The sequence below is a fragment of the Vanessa atalanta genome, chromosome 29 (assembly GCF_905147765.1).
Source record: "Vanessa atalanta chromosome 29, ilVanAtal1.2, whole genome shotgun sequence".
NCBI classification, from domain to species: Eukaryota; Metazoa; Arthropoda; class Insecta; order Lepidoptera; family Nymphalidae; genus Vanessa; species Vanessa atalanta.
The window spans coordinates 5,304,658-5,320,491 of record NC_061899.1 but is presented as its reverse complement, the minus strand read 5'-3'; the positions used below and the strand labels follow the sequence as shown (position 1 = coordinate 5,320,491).

The following is a 15,834-nucleotide window of genomic DNA, read 5'->3' as shown; positions in this document are numbered from 1 at the left end:
TCCTTCATCACGATATTTTTCCAGGAAAATTTAGTAAAGGAAGGACTGGAATTAGAATTAGAAAACAAATGCCTATCCTTCGACGGGAAGACTTGGTTCCTTAAGATCCACATACCGTGGAAGACTGAAATGAGGCTGGCTGAAGTGATTGGAATGAAATTGCCGACGAAGAGATTCATCACCATTTCGGTTAGAGCGTGGGTGAGTTGTGATACATGAGATTTTATTTATTAAGTAAATAATATATATCTCTTATATTGAATGATAATTTTGGTATCAATAAAGTAGATAGATGTATCTACGATCCACGTGTTCTATACTAGGCCATTGCTCATATATCTAGAAAATAGGTATTTTAAATATTAGTATTAATACTAAACTATATTAAGTGAAGCTACCACCGGTTCGGAATGCAAATACTACCGAGAAGAACCAGCAAAAAACTCAGTAGTTACTCTCTTTTAACATTTCACAAAAATACAAAATCATGTTAGCTAAATATATTTTATGTGGATAAATGTTTGGTATTCTACTCCTCAGAGCGACGAAGCACAAGCCGAAAGAGACAAAACATGGTACACAAAATGGCGAAGAAAATGGAAGGACCTCTACGAATATGAGCACACGAGAATCGAACCGGAACCCTCGTTTTACACGTCCACTGAAAAGCAAGGTGTGAAGAGGGAAGAACAGTAAGTATACTTAAATGACCTTCAGACTTTTAAGTTCTATCCATGCTTCCCCCGGTATCCGGTATCCGGTAAGTTTGATGGAATAAACTAGTTGATTTGAAATTTCTATTAACTTTTAAGGTATTTTTCATTGATATATTTTAGTAAATACAAGATATAGCTGACAATATAATATTATTAACATTTTAAAATAATTGTATGTAATTAATTATGTCTTATGTTACAAAAATTGTACTAAAAATTTTCTTCCAGATTTTTAGTAAAAGACAGATACACGCAGTTCTCGCCCGCGCAGCGCAGTTACCTCGTTATGCAAATACTCCTCAGGGTTCGATACGACAACAACGAGATTAAGGTAGGTTAATTTTCGGGAAGCAAACACTAAAAAAAGAGCCTAGACCTTTCTTAAAGGCCGGCAACGCACTTGCAAGTCCCTCGGTGTTGCAGATGTCCATGGGCGGTGGTAGTCACTTTCCATCAGGTGAGCCTCCTGCCCGTTGGCGTAATATTAAAAGACAATAATATATAAACTAATCAAGTTCCCACCAATATTAATAACACTTACCTTACCCTACCTAACGTAAGGGTTGAACTCGCCATGGAAATGTATTATCAATGAACTTTTTTTATTTATTAAATATGAATGATTAAATCTTTGTATATCTATTTTATGAGATCATGGCTCCTATTTGTTGCTTAGTGCCTTTAAACTGTTTTGACGCTACCCAGAATATCTTTATATTATATTTTTGTTATAAAATCGTTGATACTTTTGCTTGCACAGTTTAAATTGTATATATAATTTTGTCTTTTTAGTGAAATACTGTAATTCGTATGAGAATAAAGTTTATTTGGCAAAAAGAAAGTTTTTGACGTTCATAATATTGTTTTGATAATTTTACAGATGGGTATCCGAAGGCTACTTAATGACGGAACATATTTAGCTTGTTTTCCTCTACACGAAGGCAGATACGACTTGGATATGGAAGACAAGATGCAGACGGATCGAAGGGTGAGTTGATTTCTGACTACAATGACAAAACTTGACAAAGAAACGTTGTTCCACGACATCATCTACTTCTAAAGCAGCTTCTAATTCTGGGAATATTTCACTACCGGACAAATATATCATCTTAATTTGATTTGAATAGAGATGCTCTATCCAACACGACCTTGTTCAGGCGCAGAATTCAATGTCAATTTTACATTAAAATATTTTTATGCAGTTTGTAAATATCTTCATCGCGTGCTCGCATCTTGACAAAACCTGCGTGTGGCAATATTCACAAAAAATAACACCTGTGGAATAAGGTCCAAAGCTAAAACCAAAAAAAGAAGACTAAGCTTTAATCCATAAGTTGCAAATTCATGGGCTGTTAATTTTTAAATGTCTGTTTAAGAGATGCCCTGTTAAAAAGCAGAATTATACGTACAATTATACATAAAATATGTAAACGATAAACTAATAACACTAAAGTGTAGTATGGTCTTTTTAGATCGTTTTTAGATCTGTGTTTTATTCTTTTCTCAGTTACTATACTTAGAGTGGGCACGTCCTTGCAAATGGTATAAAAAGCAACCGCTATGGCTTATCAGACGATACTTCGGCGAGAAAATCGCGTTATACTTCTGTTGGCTCGGCTTTTATACGAAGATGTTGTACGCGCCGGCGATCGTCGGTACCCTGTGCTTTTTATACGGCCTGGCCAGCATGAACTCCAGCGATAACATTCCCAGGTAAGTTTCATTTATGTATAATATAATTGACTCACCAGTCTCCCTTCCCTCCTTTATTTCATTTCATATTAACAATAGATAAAAGAACTAACAGTTAATTTACATATTGATTTTCGTAACAGGTCACAAAACTTATTAAAAATTATATATTCAATGATATAATATTGGTAAAATCAAATGTCAACATGAAGTATACAGGTAACTGGTAAATTATAGGAGACTCAGAAAGCCTAAAAAATAACTTAAGTAAAAATTGACAAAAAATACTCTATTTTAAAAAATCGGTACTACAATCGCAATCTACTACAACTAGGAACCTCAATTTAATATTTCCAACGTTTGGTTCTAAATATTAGTTCACAGATCATTAGCAGATAATATCAATCTAGATTCATTATCTATTAAGCAGAGGTATCGTGTACAGACTTTTGAGCCCTAACTGTCCACACTTCACGTCACTGAAACTTACCAAAGGTAAGGTAAAAGTCAATTACGATTTAATTTTTAGCAAAGAAATATGTGATATAACCGGCCCAGGGAACACGACACTGTGTCCGCTCTGCGACAAGGCGTGCCAGTACCAAAGCCTCTCCGACTCTTGTCTCTTTGCCAAACTGACGTACTTATTCGACAATCCAGCGACCGTGTTCTTTGCAATATTTATGTCGTTTTGGGGTAAGTATACATTATATTGTTTTTATCGTAATTATTTTGTGGCATACGTTACATATCAATAAAGTAGACTATGTCAAACTAAATATAGTATGTTTTTTTGTCTTAAGTTTAATGTGCAGGACCGGATTTGGAGACTCTGGAGACCCTGGGCAACTGAGGAGTGGAGGCCCCTGATTATTATTTTACCATTAAATTAATTTGATTAATAATTTATTTAATCTTTGTATCAGTGTCTTTTAAAACAATAATAATTAATATTATTATAATTTGAGTATATCCAGATATCTAAACATATATTAAATTAAAATTCTTAACTCGTCGGAACTTTTATTATGGAGGCACCAGGCGAGTTGCCCTGGTTGCCCACCCTTAAATCCGGCCGTGCACACACAACCTGCATGCACAGTAGATTTTTCACCTAAATAGTGAATTTCAGTTTCTGAAATAATAAGAAAACTCGTCTTACTAATCTGTTTAATATAGTATTTCGTTATAAGAAGTATTTTTTCATCTTGCCTTTTCTCCATCGTTATCTGTATTGTATATTTAATCTATATGTCCAAATTTTGCAGCAACAACGTTTCTTGAACTTTGGAAAAGGAAACAATCGATTTTGCGTTGGGAGTGGGATTTGGGAGGCGTCGATCAAGTGAGTATCATTCAGCATCGCTGAACTCCGGCCGCTGACAGAATACATGTCTGTCACCTGGCAGTTGGTAATGGACTAGACTACAGCAATAAACAGTTGACAATAAACAACACCTTAAAAGCGCTGTGTGCATTTAAATTGATTTGTCTGTTTTCCAAAAGTCATAGATCAATTTAAATACGCAGATTTCCTTTAAAAAATCAATTCGAATAACAATGATGGTAAATATTTGTTTTCGTGTTTACCTTTCATTTTTTCACTTATGGTCTGGATTCTGATATCCCTGTACGTTAAGTCGTAGCGTTTTTTAAAAAGTGTCCCGTAGATTTTTTTTTCACCGGCTTATATAAGGTGCGTGGTGGTTCTTTCCAAGAAAGTGGTAAATATTTTTGACAGTTAATAAGTAAGTCTAATGCTTCTATATTGAACCACTTACTGATTTTCAACCACTAATCAAACAGCATAGTTAACAGGGTAGTTTACAAACCCCGTAAGCGTTGCGAAGACAAGGTAACCTCTCTGTGACCTTTTTCCAACGAGATTAAAAAAGGGTAGTTTGAAGTTTAGATAAAACCATATCCAATTTCAATTAAAAAGTCATTAAACAGAACTTACATATTAATTACATGATAACATAAAGTCATACGTAATATAATTACAGGATGAAGATCCACGTCCAGAATTCGAGACATCAGTGAAGACATTCCGAACTAACCCAGTGACCAGGGAAAAGGAACCCTATCTCCCCGCTTGGCAGAAGACCATGAGATATGTCGCGACAAGTTCAGCTGTTCTGTTTATGGTATTCTTTATTTATTAATCTATTAATTAATTAAGTATATTCTATTCCAATCATAACAGAAAAACGCCAAATAAACAACATCTGACAGCAAATTGACGCGATATCATTGGTCGAGAGCTTCATTAATCTGTGATATTCACTATGGATTTGCGAAATTTTTTGAACGTTGACGAAACTGTTATCGGAATTTTGGAAGGAAAATTAGAGTGGACATAAGTAGTTAAGTGTAATAGTTAAGTATAGTAGTTGTATTATAAATAAAGATATATTAATCATAAACTCTCAGTAGTGCACAATATAGCTGAGTTATTAGCGAATCGCATGAAATACGTAAATCTAAGGTTTGTTTATCTTTATTCCTACTTTCATTGGAATAGGTTATACAATAAATATGTAAAATGTGTCTGTTTGTATGTCTGTTATTCAGTCATGCTAAAATGGCTAAGCGAATAATGACTTAACAAATACGCTGTACACCTGACCCTCCCATAACACGTGATCGAAGAACAGTAGTAGACGAGAGGGTACACTGCAAAGAAAAAGCGAATCTATACTAAAGGGCACAAAGTCCAAAATGCTAGACCACTGAGATTTGGACTATAGAAGAAATCTGCTAGTATTGAAAAAAAAAAAACTAACATAATATGTTTTTAATAAACAAGTAAGGAGTAGCGTCATGGTATATGCTCCTAATCCTTTAAGAAGAAAAGGAGTCTTAAAACGAGATTACGTAACGTAACAGCTTGTAAATGGTCTGATCTTTTCCTCTTGATAATAATGGATTCTTATACGACCACGTCGATCCAGTGGGGTGTCCAATCCGATGATTTCCTTACGATGTTTTCCTTCACCGCAAGCAAGAAAGAGAGCAAGTAATCTCGACTGTAACGTACTCGTAGAACATAATAGTTATCGCCCGCGGCTTTATTTACGTCTTAGAGGTTGGTCTTTAAGTGTAAAATGAACATAGGTCCTTTCTAAACATTAAAGCTTGCTTAATATATAATACTCTTATAGATAACCATAGTGATGGGAGCGGTGCTGGGTACGATCATATATAGAATATCGATGGTATCAGTTATCTACGGTGGCAGCGGCTTCTTCTTAAAGAGGCACGCGAAAATATTCACCGCCATGACAGCGGCGCTCATCAACTTGATCATTATTATGATTCTGACTCGGGTAAGTTCAAATTTTATTCGCATACATATAATATTTATTCCCTTGGTGGTAGCGTTTTGTGCAAACCCGTCTGGGTAGGTACTCATCATATAATCTAACGCCAAGCAGCAACAATTAGTATTGTTTATTTCCGGTTTGAAGGGTGAGTGAGCCAGTGTAACTACATGCACAGGGGACATAACATCTTAGTTCCCTAGGTTGATGGCTCTTTGGTGATCTGAGGAATGTCTATGAGCGATGGTGTCTACTTACCAAGGTAGATGGCCCATTTGCGCGTCCCCCTACCGATATCATAATAAATAAACATATAATACTCGCTTGTCTACTACATTAAAAGTCTAAATTTAAAGTAAATGAAACTGAGAACCACTGCTCTTTATATAGTTATATTATGTACTAAAACCGTCTCCGAAACGCCTTGCATCTCCTGCTGTAAGTTTTATGTAAATAAGCTTAGTAGTTTTTTTTTTTCAATTAGATTTTTAGCTGATCTGTTCAAAATCAAAATATACTTTATTCAAGTAGGCTTTTAGAATCACTTCGTCGTCGTCATTTTGCAGAACTATATTAGGTAAAGCTACCACCGGTTCGGAATGTAGATTCTACTGATAATAACCAACAAGAACTCAGTAGTTAATCATTTCCAACATTTAAAATACAACGTTATCTTGGTTAAATAGACCAAGATTTTTATTTATAATATATCCTGGCTGAAGTCAACAAGTATTAGCTCCACGCTAGTATTCCACTAGTGAATTATTTTACTAACTAACCAATCAACTGCAAAACTTTGCAATACTCTGTGAGTTAGTAAGTTACCGGAACAAGGCATATACAAACACAGTTCTCGTGTATATTTATGTAACGTTCTACGAGCCACTTAGTCCCAATAACATCGACCAATCTGCCTTCCTGTTAGAAATTAATAACATTTATATTTGTCTAAGTAGTAAGTTTAATTGAATAACCAAATTGTTGTTATAAGTAAATTCATTACAAAAATTAAAATCAAAATATACTTTATTCAAGTAGGCTTTTACAGGCACTTTTGAATCGTCATTAAACAAATTATATTAAGTAAAGCTACAACCGGTTCGGAATGTAGATTCTACCGAGAAGATCCGCAAAGAAAGTCAGTAGTTACTCTTTTTCAACATATAAAAATACAGTCGTGTTAGTTAAACACAATTATATATGTATGTAATATATCCTGCCTGGAAGTCAACAAGCATTATCCTGTCTGTGTACAATGTACATGTACCAATAGTCATAATGATTTTAAATATCATAATTAATATTAGAATTGTCAAAGTTTGTTTGTTTGTTCGTTCACAAGGACAAAGGGTACTTAACATAACATCGTTCTGAACGACTTCGGTTGCGACCAAATGGAGACCAGCCAACTACAAAGGCCATATTATCGTGCACAAACACAGGCGTACTCTCTAATTCCTCACTCTAATAATCCGATGAGATGACACGCGCAGGACCAAAATCTTTACGTGTTTCTTAAAGCACACTTACTAGTTAGTATACAGACTTCCAACTTCCAGACTGTTACTGAGATTTTTCCGACAGTAAAAACCCAATTTTGACACAAGAATCTCGAGATAGTCTTAAATCTAGCCACAAGACCAACAAGATAGTCTTAACAAATAGAAAATGATATAGGATGTTTAGATTTTTGTCGGTTCATCTGGATAGAATATTCTTGGTACTGGTCGAAGCTTTGCATTTGATTTAACACTAATATCGAGACGATTCATAAGTGCTTTTATGAGCCTATTTTTATAAACAATATTTTGATTTTGAAAGAAAGTCCCTTGAGGAATTATCATATAGATAATGTATTTTTTCAGATCTACTCTAAAGTAGCAGTTTATTTAACAAATGTGGAGAATCCGAGAACACAGACGGAGTACGAGGACTCGTACACGTTTAAAATATTCTTCTTCGAATTTATTAACTTCTATTCCTCCTTGATTTACATCGCCTTTTTTAAGGTAAGTAATAAACTGTTGATATCCCACTTCTGGGCTGAAATCTTATATTAGGAACTTATTTCATACTGCACTAATACGGGTTGTGAAGTATGTCGCATACATTAACTCATATATTGCTTACGGTGTTTCCAACGCCAAGCTCACATCAAATCACAATCACACTGAGAACTACAGGCACAAGGGACATAACATTTGACACCCAAGATTGGTAATGGTGGTGCATTGGTAGTGTAAGGGATGGTTAATGTTTCTTAAAATGCCAATGTCGATGGGCGATGACCATCAGGTGGGCCAAGTACTTTAAAAATAACGAAAACTTATCTCCAGTTTTGGTTCCGCAATCAACGTTTATGTTTCTCGCTTAGTAATCTCATGACTCCTCTCTTCTTTAAATATTATGCGTTATGGTAAATGAGCTATAATGTTGAAAATAATAAAAAAGTCATGGCAGACCTGTACATCGTTTGTTGAGGAGCTTCGGGAGTTATTTCACCACGCGAGTCCAATGCAAGTGGAGATAACATCCGACACGTTCAGCTTCCTTTACGATATTTTCCACCACTGAGTACTAGACGAATAAAAAGGAAGTAAGCACATGAAAATTCAAAGGCTGTCACCAAAGCGGTGTCGAACCTCCAATCCTCGGTCATACCAGCCATCTTGGCTTTTCAAAGTATATGGAGTAAGAACTATATATTAAGGAATGGTGATATAAATATGATTCCAGGGTCGCTTCTTCGACTATCCAGGTGACGATCAAGCGAGGAAGTCAGAGTTTTTCAAACTTAAGGGCGACATATGCGATCCAGCCGGATGTCTCTCCGAGCTCTGCATCCAACTCGCGATCATCATGATTGGGAAACAGTGTTTCAATAACTTCGTCGAGCTGGGCTACCCGTACGTATACTGATATCAAAATATCTTTGATTTACCAAATATTTATTGAAATCTTAGAAACATCATCGGCAGATTCGGCACTCGGTTGGAAAGAATTTGTTTTCGCTATATTACCTATATACGTATTAAATAAAAGACACATTGAAAAAAGTTAACAACGACAATATTATGAAAATCCTTTGTGAATTAAAACGGTAACCATGAATGAGCTTAAATAATCTCATATAAAGCCATATTAAATAGAAAGAGACAAGAGATAGAGAGAGAAAAGTCGCGTGGAGGAGGAGTAGTTTTTCCTTTCATGACGACATTTGGCAGTTCACACCACTGTGCCGCGTAAAAGTACCAAAATTCATCGTTCCAAAAATTACAACAATAGTAGGCTAGTGCAGTGTGATACACCATTAAATGCATATTGCAACAAAACAATTTATTGTTGAATGACAAATTAGTGAAAGGAGAAGAATAATAAGAGTTCAAATTCCATATTATCACCTCTACGAATGTTGCTATAAAATTATGCGTCTCCGAGACATATTCTAGAATAAGCTAATAATAAAACAGTTCTCCTGATGTTCTCCGATCAGTCAGACCAGACAACACATAATATATGGTACAGGGGTGTGTGACCAACACAGTTGAACTCTCTCTTCACTCGTATAATCCGATGGGACGGCAATCCACCACAACCGCAAAGAGTTTACGTGCAGATCCTCCGGCCTTACGCGTTGAGACCGACAGCTACCAAGTTTTGGCACTTTTTCGCAACTCGACATGCAGCTTTAGTAGTCAGCCAATTGACGAGGCAATCAAATAATAGAAATACGAGTGTGGTAGCGTGGTAGGTAGTGTGTGGTGGTGTGGTGGTGTGGTGAGTAGCGTGAGTAGCGTGCGTACTGAGCGGAGTCGTGGCGTGCGCAGCAAGTTCCACAACTGGTGGCGGCGGCGCTCGCACCGCGCCGTGACGCGCGACCGCAGCAAGCCGCACATGGCGTGGGAGCAGGACTACCACCTGCAGGACCCCGGCCGCCTCGCGCTCTTCGACGAGTACCTCGAGATGAGTGAGTGCCCGACCCCCGACCTCCGACCTCCGACCTCCTCACTCCTCACTCCTCACTCTAACCCACCGAAGTCGTCATTTCCAAGTCTTTGTCTAAATAGGCCCCTTTGGAAAATTTTTAATTGTAATATTATTGAAATATTATTGGAGTCTTGAATTATTTAAAGCCCACTGGTTCGGAATATAGATCTTATATTTAAAATTTGCCATTAAATAAAATTTAACTCGTATTAAATAAAATAATAAATAAATATTGCTCTACATTACTCTGATCCCAATGTAAGTAGCTAAAGCACTTGTGTTATGGAAAATCAGAAGTAACGACGGTACCACAAACACCCAGAACCGAGACAACATAGAAAACTAATGATCTTTTTCTACATCGACATTACGGCATTACGGCATTACATTGGCAACAAACAAACAAAATTAAAGTAAATTGTTATCGACAAACTCCAATTCTAAAAAAAAAGCATATAAATTAGGTTTCATTATTTTCGCGCCAAATATAGATGATAGATTTACAATGACATTAAATCAAAACAAAAAAAGTTTCGCGCAAAACCGATTTGTTGATTGATAAAAACTAATAAGTACTGACTTTGTTGACATTTTACTATGTATAAGCCTTAGTCCAGTCATTAATATTAATAAGAAGGCATATTATTCGATACAAGATTATACAGATGATAAAAAAGCATGGAGTTAATGCTTGTTGACTTCCCGGCAGGATACTGAATTTCTTGCTGGTTCTTCTCGGTAGAATCTACATTCCGAAACATGGTAGCTTTACTTAAAGTAGTTTTTTAAATGACGATTCAAAAGTGCTTGTAAAAACCTACTTGAATAAAGTATATTTTGATTTTACTTAGTATATACATTTGGAAATTCAAAAGAAACAGCAGGCTAAATTTGGATATGGAATATGTGTGCGTTCACCGCTATCTAGAATATAGGGTTGATTTTCATTTTTTTGCGAAAACTCTGCCGTGCGTTGTGATACAAGAATTATGATAAGATACTTTTTGCTTCATTTACGTTCTAAAATTTAGATCCTAAACATTTTTAACTTACCGTTCTCAATAACCATCAACGGTTCTTCTCGTTAGAATAGATATTCCGAACCGGTGGTATACTTTGGTATATTAAGTTTTTGGTATATTGGTAGAAAAGCCTTTGTCTAAAAATAAGTAAATTTTTAGACACTTAATTTTTTTTTCACATAAAAAAACTGTTTGTGTATTGAATTAAATTTCAATTGCTTTTCATAGTAGTCAAAAAAGGATGACAATTTCTAAGTATTTCTTTTCTAACCTTCTAGTCCTGCAATACGGTTTCGTGACGTTATTCGTAGCTGCCTTCCCCCTCGCCCCACTCTTCGCCTTGTTAAACAACATCGCGGAAATCAGACTCGATGCCTACAAGATGGTCACTCAGGCGAGACGGCCTCTCGCGGAACGAGTCGAGGACATTGGTGCTTGGTAAGTACCAAGTTTTAATTTTATAGATTCGCGGACTGGTCTTACATAGTCCAAAATACTACTAATTTTGCCAACATAAATGTTTTAAGTAACACTTGTAACCGCAACACAATAATACTAAGTATTGCTGTGTTTAGGTAGAATATGTGATAAGTGGGTAGTACTTCCTGAGAAGTTACCGTTAGAACGCGTGCATCTTAACCGATGATTTCGGGTTCAAACCCAGGCAGGCACCGCTGAATTTTCATGTGCTTAATTTGTGTTTATAATTCATCTCGTGCTCGGCGGTGAAGGAAAACATCGTTAGGAAACCTACATGTGTCTAATTTCAACCCGCATTGGAGCAGCGTGGTGGAATATGCCCCGAACCTTCTCCTCAAAGGGAGAGGAGGCCTTAGCCCAGCAGAGGGAAATTTACAGGCTGTTAATGTATGTAATATACCGTCAAGCCTTCTCATATAATATATTTAACTATACAAAATAAATTCATCAGATTTGTTGAAGCATAATGAACACACAAATTAGTGCATTTGATTTAGACATCTTTTTTTTCAGGTACGGAATATTACGCGGTATAACGTACGCGGCGGTCGTTTCAAACGTAAGTTTTATGTGATCTAAATTATTTGCGAAGTGAATAACTTTACGATGACTTTAGTTAGTATGGAAAGCTTTATTCAATTTAAATAGAACTAAATATAAACATTTTTTTTATGGCATTGGTTGGCAGACGAGCACATGGGCCACCTGATGGTAAGTGGTCACCACCGCCCATAGACAAAGGCGCTGTAAGAAATATTAACCATTCCTTATATCACCTATGCGCCACCAACCTTGGGAACCAGGATGTTATGTCCCTTGTGCCTGTGATTACACTGGCTCACTCACCCTTCTAACCGGAACACAACAATACAGAGTACTGTTATTTGGCGGTAGAATATCTGATGAGTGGGTGGTACCTACCCAGACGGGCTTGCACAAAGCCCTACCACCAAGTAAAAGTACAAACCTTAGATAAAAATATTTCATGCGATTTGCTAATGGCTCTGATATGTGATGCACTACAAACAGTTCTTCATTAATATATCTTTATTTATAATACAACACACAACTTTAATTATACTTTCAAAGTACCAATAAATACATCGTAAAGTTACTTAAAGTAATTCACGAATACCACAGAATATTCAAAACATCGACCAATGACATCGCGTTATGAATATCATAGATTCTTCTCGACCAATGATATCGCGTCAATTCAAGGTCAAATTTGTTTATCTGTCTTTACAGCGATTTCTATTGATATATTTGTATTTTTCAGGCTTTTGTGATAGCGTACACTAGCGACTTCATACCACGTATGGTATACAAGTACGTTTATTCCCCTGACAACACGTTGGCTGGTTACATTGACCATTCTTTGTCATGTAAGTAAAGGCAATAACACTATTTATTTGCAAGCACTTATCCCATGTCCTGAGCTGTCATTCAAACTATATGTGTCCGATGTATCGAAACCAATCTAAAACCGAATATCCGATGTCATCGATTTGATGTTGACGAGTAACCGTTTTCACCGCATCTAAAAACTATAATGTCGTTTTGAATAATAACATGAAACACATGATATATTCGCCCTGTCTCTCTTTAGCTTTACAGTAACCCATCTGTGGGAAAGAGATGAAGCGAATGTTAAACCGATTTCGATATCACATCCGTTTCATCTCTTTCTCACATATCGTACAATATTAAGTTGAACAAAGACAGCGACATCTGAAATGCCTATATACTGTTCCCAGTGATCGTAATGTTACCATAATCGTTGTTGAAAATTTAAAGATAATATTCACAGGTCTGTTCTCTCGCGAACTCGCTCTTTATGGGTCGTTGTAAACATGACTTTATATTATGTTCACGTTTAACTAATTCTATATTAATCTCCGCTTACTGATTATTTTTAAAAACTAGATTATAACCCGTATTCATTCAAGTGAAATAAATAAACCTAAACAAATACGGTTTATCATTTATTAATAATTTACTATGGACAAGTTTACATTGAGTTTACTGTAACATACGAAATTATTATTTGGAACATACTGAACGCACCCATAAACGTCAAACATGGCCGCCCGTTGAACTTCATGTCATTGAATTTTATGGATTTAATATCGATATATCTCATTTCATCAAAAATAATTATTTTTTAACGATCTATAATTGTGGAAAGCTTCCGATCGAGTCTAACATAGACAGCGAAATAATTATTATAGATAAGGATTCGTTTTGTATTGTCAATCACAATGCACGCCAGTAACTTAAAGGAGAGGGCGTTGATGAGGGCAAAGGTGCCACCTGATGATGTGGCTTCGCTAACTTAGGTACTAAGATGTTAAGACAAACCGGAACACTAAAATACTAAGTATTGCTGTTTAATGGATATGGGGCGAGTTTTGGGCACCTACCCAAACGGGCTTGTACAAAGTCCAGCCGCCATGTTTTGGTGATTTAAAGAAAAGTTAAATTTTCTTACGGCGCGAATGTCCAAGACATTTACGAAAACTAAAACAATTTCCACAATTTTGGTATTATAGACATATTTTACAAGCACAAACCCGATACTAGTCGCAGGACACATTCGTGGAACGTCAAGAATTGATACGCGATATTGACTATAATAATTGCTATATTTAAAGGATCTTAAGATCAAAATAGCGTATCACTCTAAGTCGGCTTACTACATTTTTCGATTGAGATGCGAAGCGACAATGACATTTATTATTATTATTTTAACAAATGTGATATGATTACAGTATTCAACACATCCGATTATCGTGAAGAGTGGGGCGCTGATGAGAACGAAGTTGACCCCCCCGTCTGCGCATATCGGGGCTACCGCAACCCCCCACACCACACCGACCCCTACGGCCTCTCACCACACTACTGGCACGTATTCGCCGCGAGATTAGCTTTTGTAGTCGTCTTTGAGGTAAGTTTTCGATTCATTACGGGATGTGACCAATCACGAAACAGTTCGTATATAAATTTAAATTCTTCAATCAGCACGTGGTATTCGGTCTGACGGGCTTGATGCAGCTGTTCATTCCTGACGTACCCACGGAACTGAAGATACAAATGCAAAGGGAGACCTTATTGGCCAAGGAAGCTAAATACGAGCATGGCAGGCGACGCCTGTCCACCGAGTACAGACAGCTCATCAGCCAAAATAACGAAAATAACGGTAAGATAGCGTACAAATTATTATTCCATTCTAATGGCATCTCTCTCAAGCGCAGATGATCTTTTGAATCTGTAGAATACCTAACATGTTCCAAGAAGGTTCTAGAAAATAAAGTCTCGGCACTTTCCCAAGCAGTGATATAACGATGTTAACCAATATGGCCAAGTGTCCCCTACACTTTGTGGTCATCATGTCCAAAATCACCTTGGGATTTGTTTAATCTATCTATATAATAGCTTGGTTTAAGCTCCCATTGAAGGAGTAGAAACAAACATAATATAAACTGCTGTAGTATGAACTATAAAAAGTTCTTGATTACCATATCTATATTTATAAATTTATAATACAACACTATTCCAATTTTTTAATGATATTAAATTTATTTTATTTCTAACTTTGCCGATTTTTTAAAATGTCATTTTTCGCAAATGCATAACGACTACCATATTATGTTGCGTCAATTAAATGTCATTGTTTTTTTTTTTTCTCTACTCATCCTCTAGTTGAAAATAGGCACGAAAATTTTTTTAAATCATAGAAAACAAAGTCTTTTTATTTCTTATCTATGACATATAGCCAAATTAAAAGGCAAATCTCCATCTCTAATAGGATAAGCGATTTGTTTATTATTTTCTTAAGAATTTACAATATAAAAATTATGAGGAACAAAAGCGATTCGTCGCAGACGTGGTAGCTCTTGCAGTTGACTACCCCACAATAATGGCGGCGTTCAAAATTCCCGCCAACCATCGATACGACGCTACACCAGACCGACTGATTGTCAAATCTTATTTCCTCGTAATTTAAAAGATGGCGCTAGCTTTGCGCCGTATTTTTTAACTGATAATATATTGGCTCCACTAATAAACATACAATAAACATTCACATAAGAACGTAGAAGATATTCAATGTTGAGTAGTAAGGGAAATTGATTTTTAGGATGCTTACATATAATAATAAAACAACACTCGCATACGTGTTCGCCCGCACACACAGTCACGCACGCATACATGCACATACACTATAAATATGAGAAAATTTTAAATTGGAATTTTCATTAGTAAATCGTACTTGGTGTAATTGATGACGTCATAAATCTACAGCCAAGCATCAATACTTATCGTGAATAATATAGGGTTCTGGTTTTATGGGTGAGTGAGTCAGTGTAACAACAGGCACAAGGGACATAACATCTTAGCTACCAAGCTTGGTGTCGATTTGGCGGTATATGAAAATGAATTAAATTTCTTAAGTCTATGAGCAGTGCTGATCACTTACCATTTGCCGTCCACCCACCAAGAAACATTTAAATTAAATTAAATGTGTAATAGCTTTCATAGACAATTTCAAATAAAGGAAACTATATTCACAATAGAATTTCACGATTGTTTAACCATATAGCAGCAGTGAGTATT

General features: G+C 36.1%; 1 protein-coding gene across 2 annotated transcripts in view; it reads left to right on the top strand.

The window, feature by feature from the left end:
* LOC125075084 (anoctamin-4-like) overlaps positions 1-15,834 on the top strand; it is a 42,020-nt gene that overhangs the window by 25,832 nt on the left and 354 nt on the right. For both annotated transcript variants that reach the window (XM_047686689.1, XM_047686690.1), the window contains exons 8-24: positions 25-201; positions 541-692; positions 945-1,047; positions 1,597-1,704; positions 2,224-2,429; positions 2,938-3,104; positions 3,677-3,753; positions 4,415-4,555; positions 5,573-5,737; positions 7,597-7,740; positions 8,468-8,637; positions 9,559-9,698; positions 11,019-11,178; positions 11,734-11,779; positions 12,500-12,605; positions 13,992-14,167; positions 14,242-14,419. In XM_047686689.1, the coding sequence (XP_047542645.1) occupies positions 25-201; positions 541-692; positions 945-1,047; positions 1,597-1,704; positions 2,224-2,429; positions 2,938-3,104; positions 3,677-3,753; positions 4,415-4,555; positions 5,573-5,737; positions 7,597-7,740; positions 8,468-8,637; positions 9,559-9,698; positions 11,019-11,178; positions 11,734-11,779; positions 12,500-12,605; positions 13,992-14,167; positions 14,242-14,419 (2,416 nt within the window). The remainder of the gene's footprint in view (positions 1-24; positions 202-540; positions 693-944; positions 1,048-1,596; positions 1,705-2,223; positions 2,430-2,937; positions 3,105-3,676; positions 3,754-4,414; positions 4,556-5,572; positions 5,738-7,596; positions 7,741-8,467; positions 8,638-9,558; positions 9,699-11,018; positions 11,179-11,733; positions 11,780-12,499; positions 12,606-13,991; positions 14,168-14,241; positions 14,420-15,834) is intronic.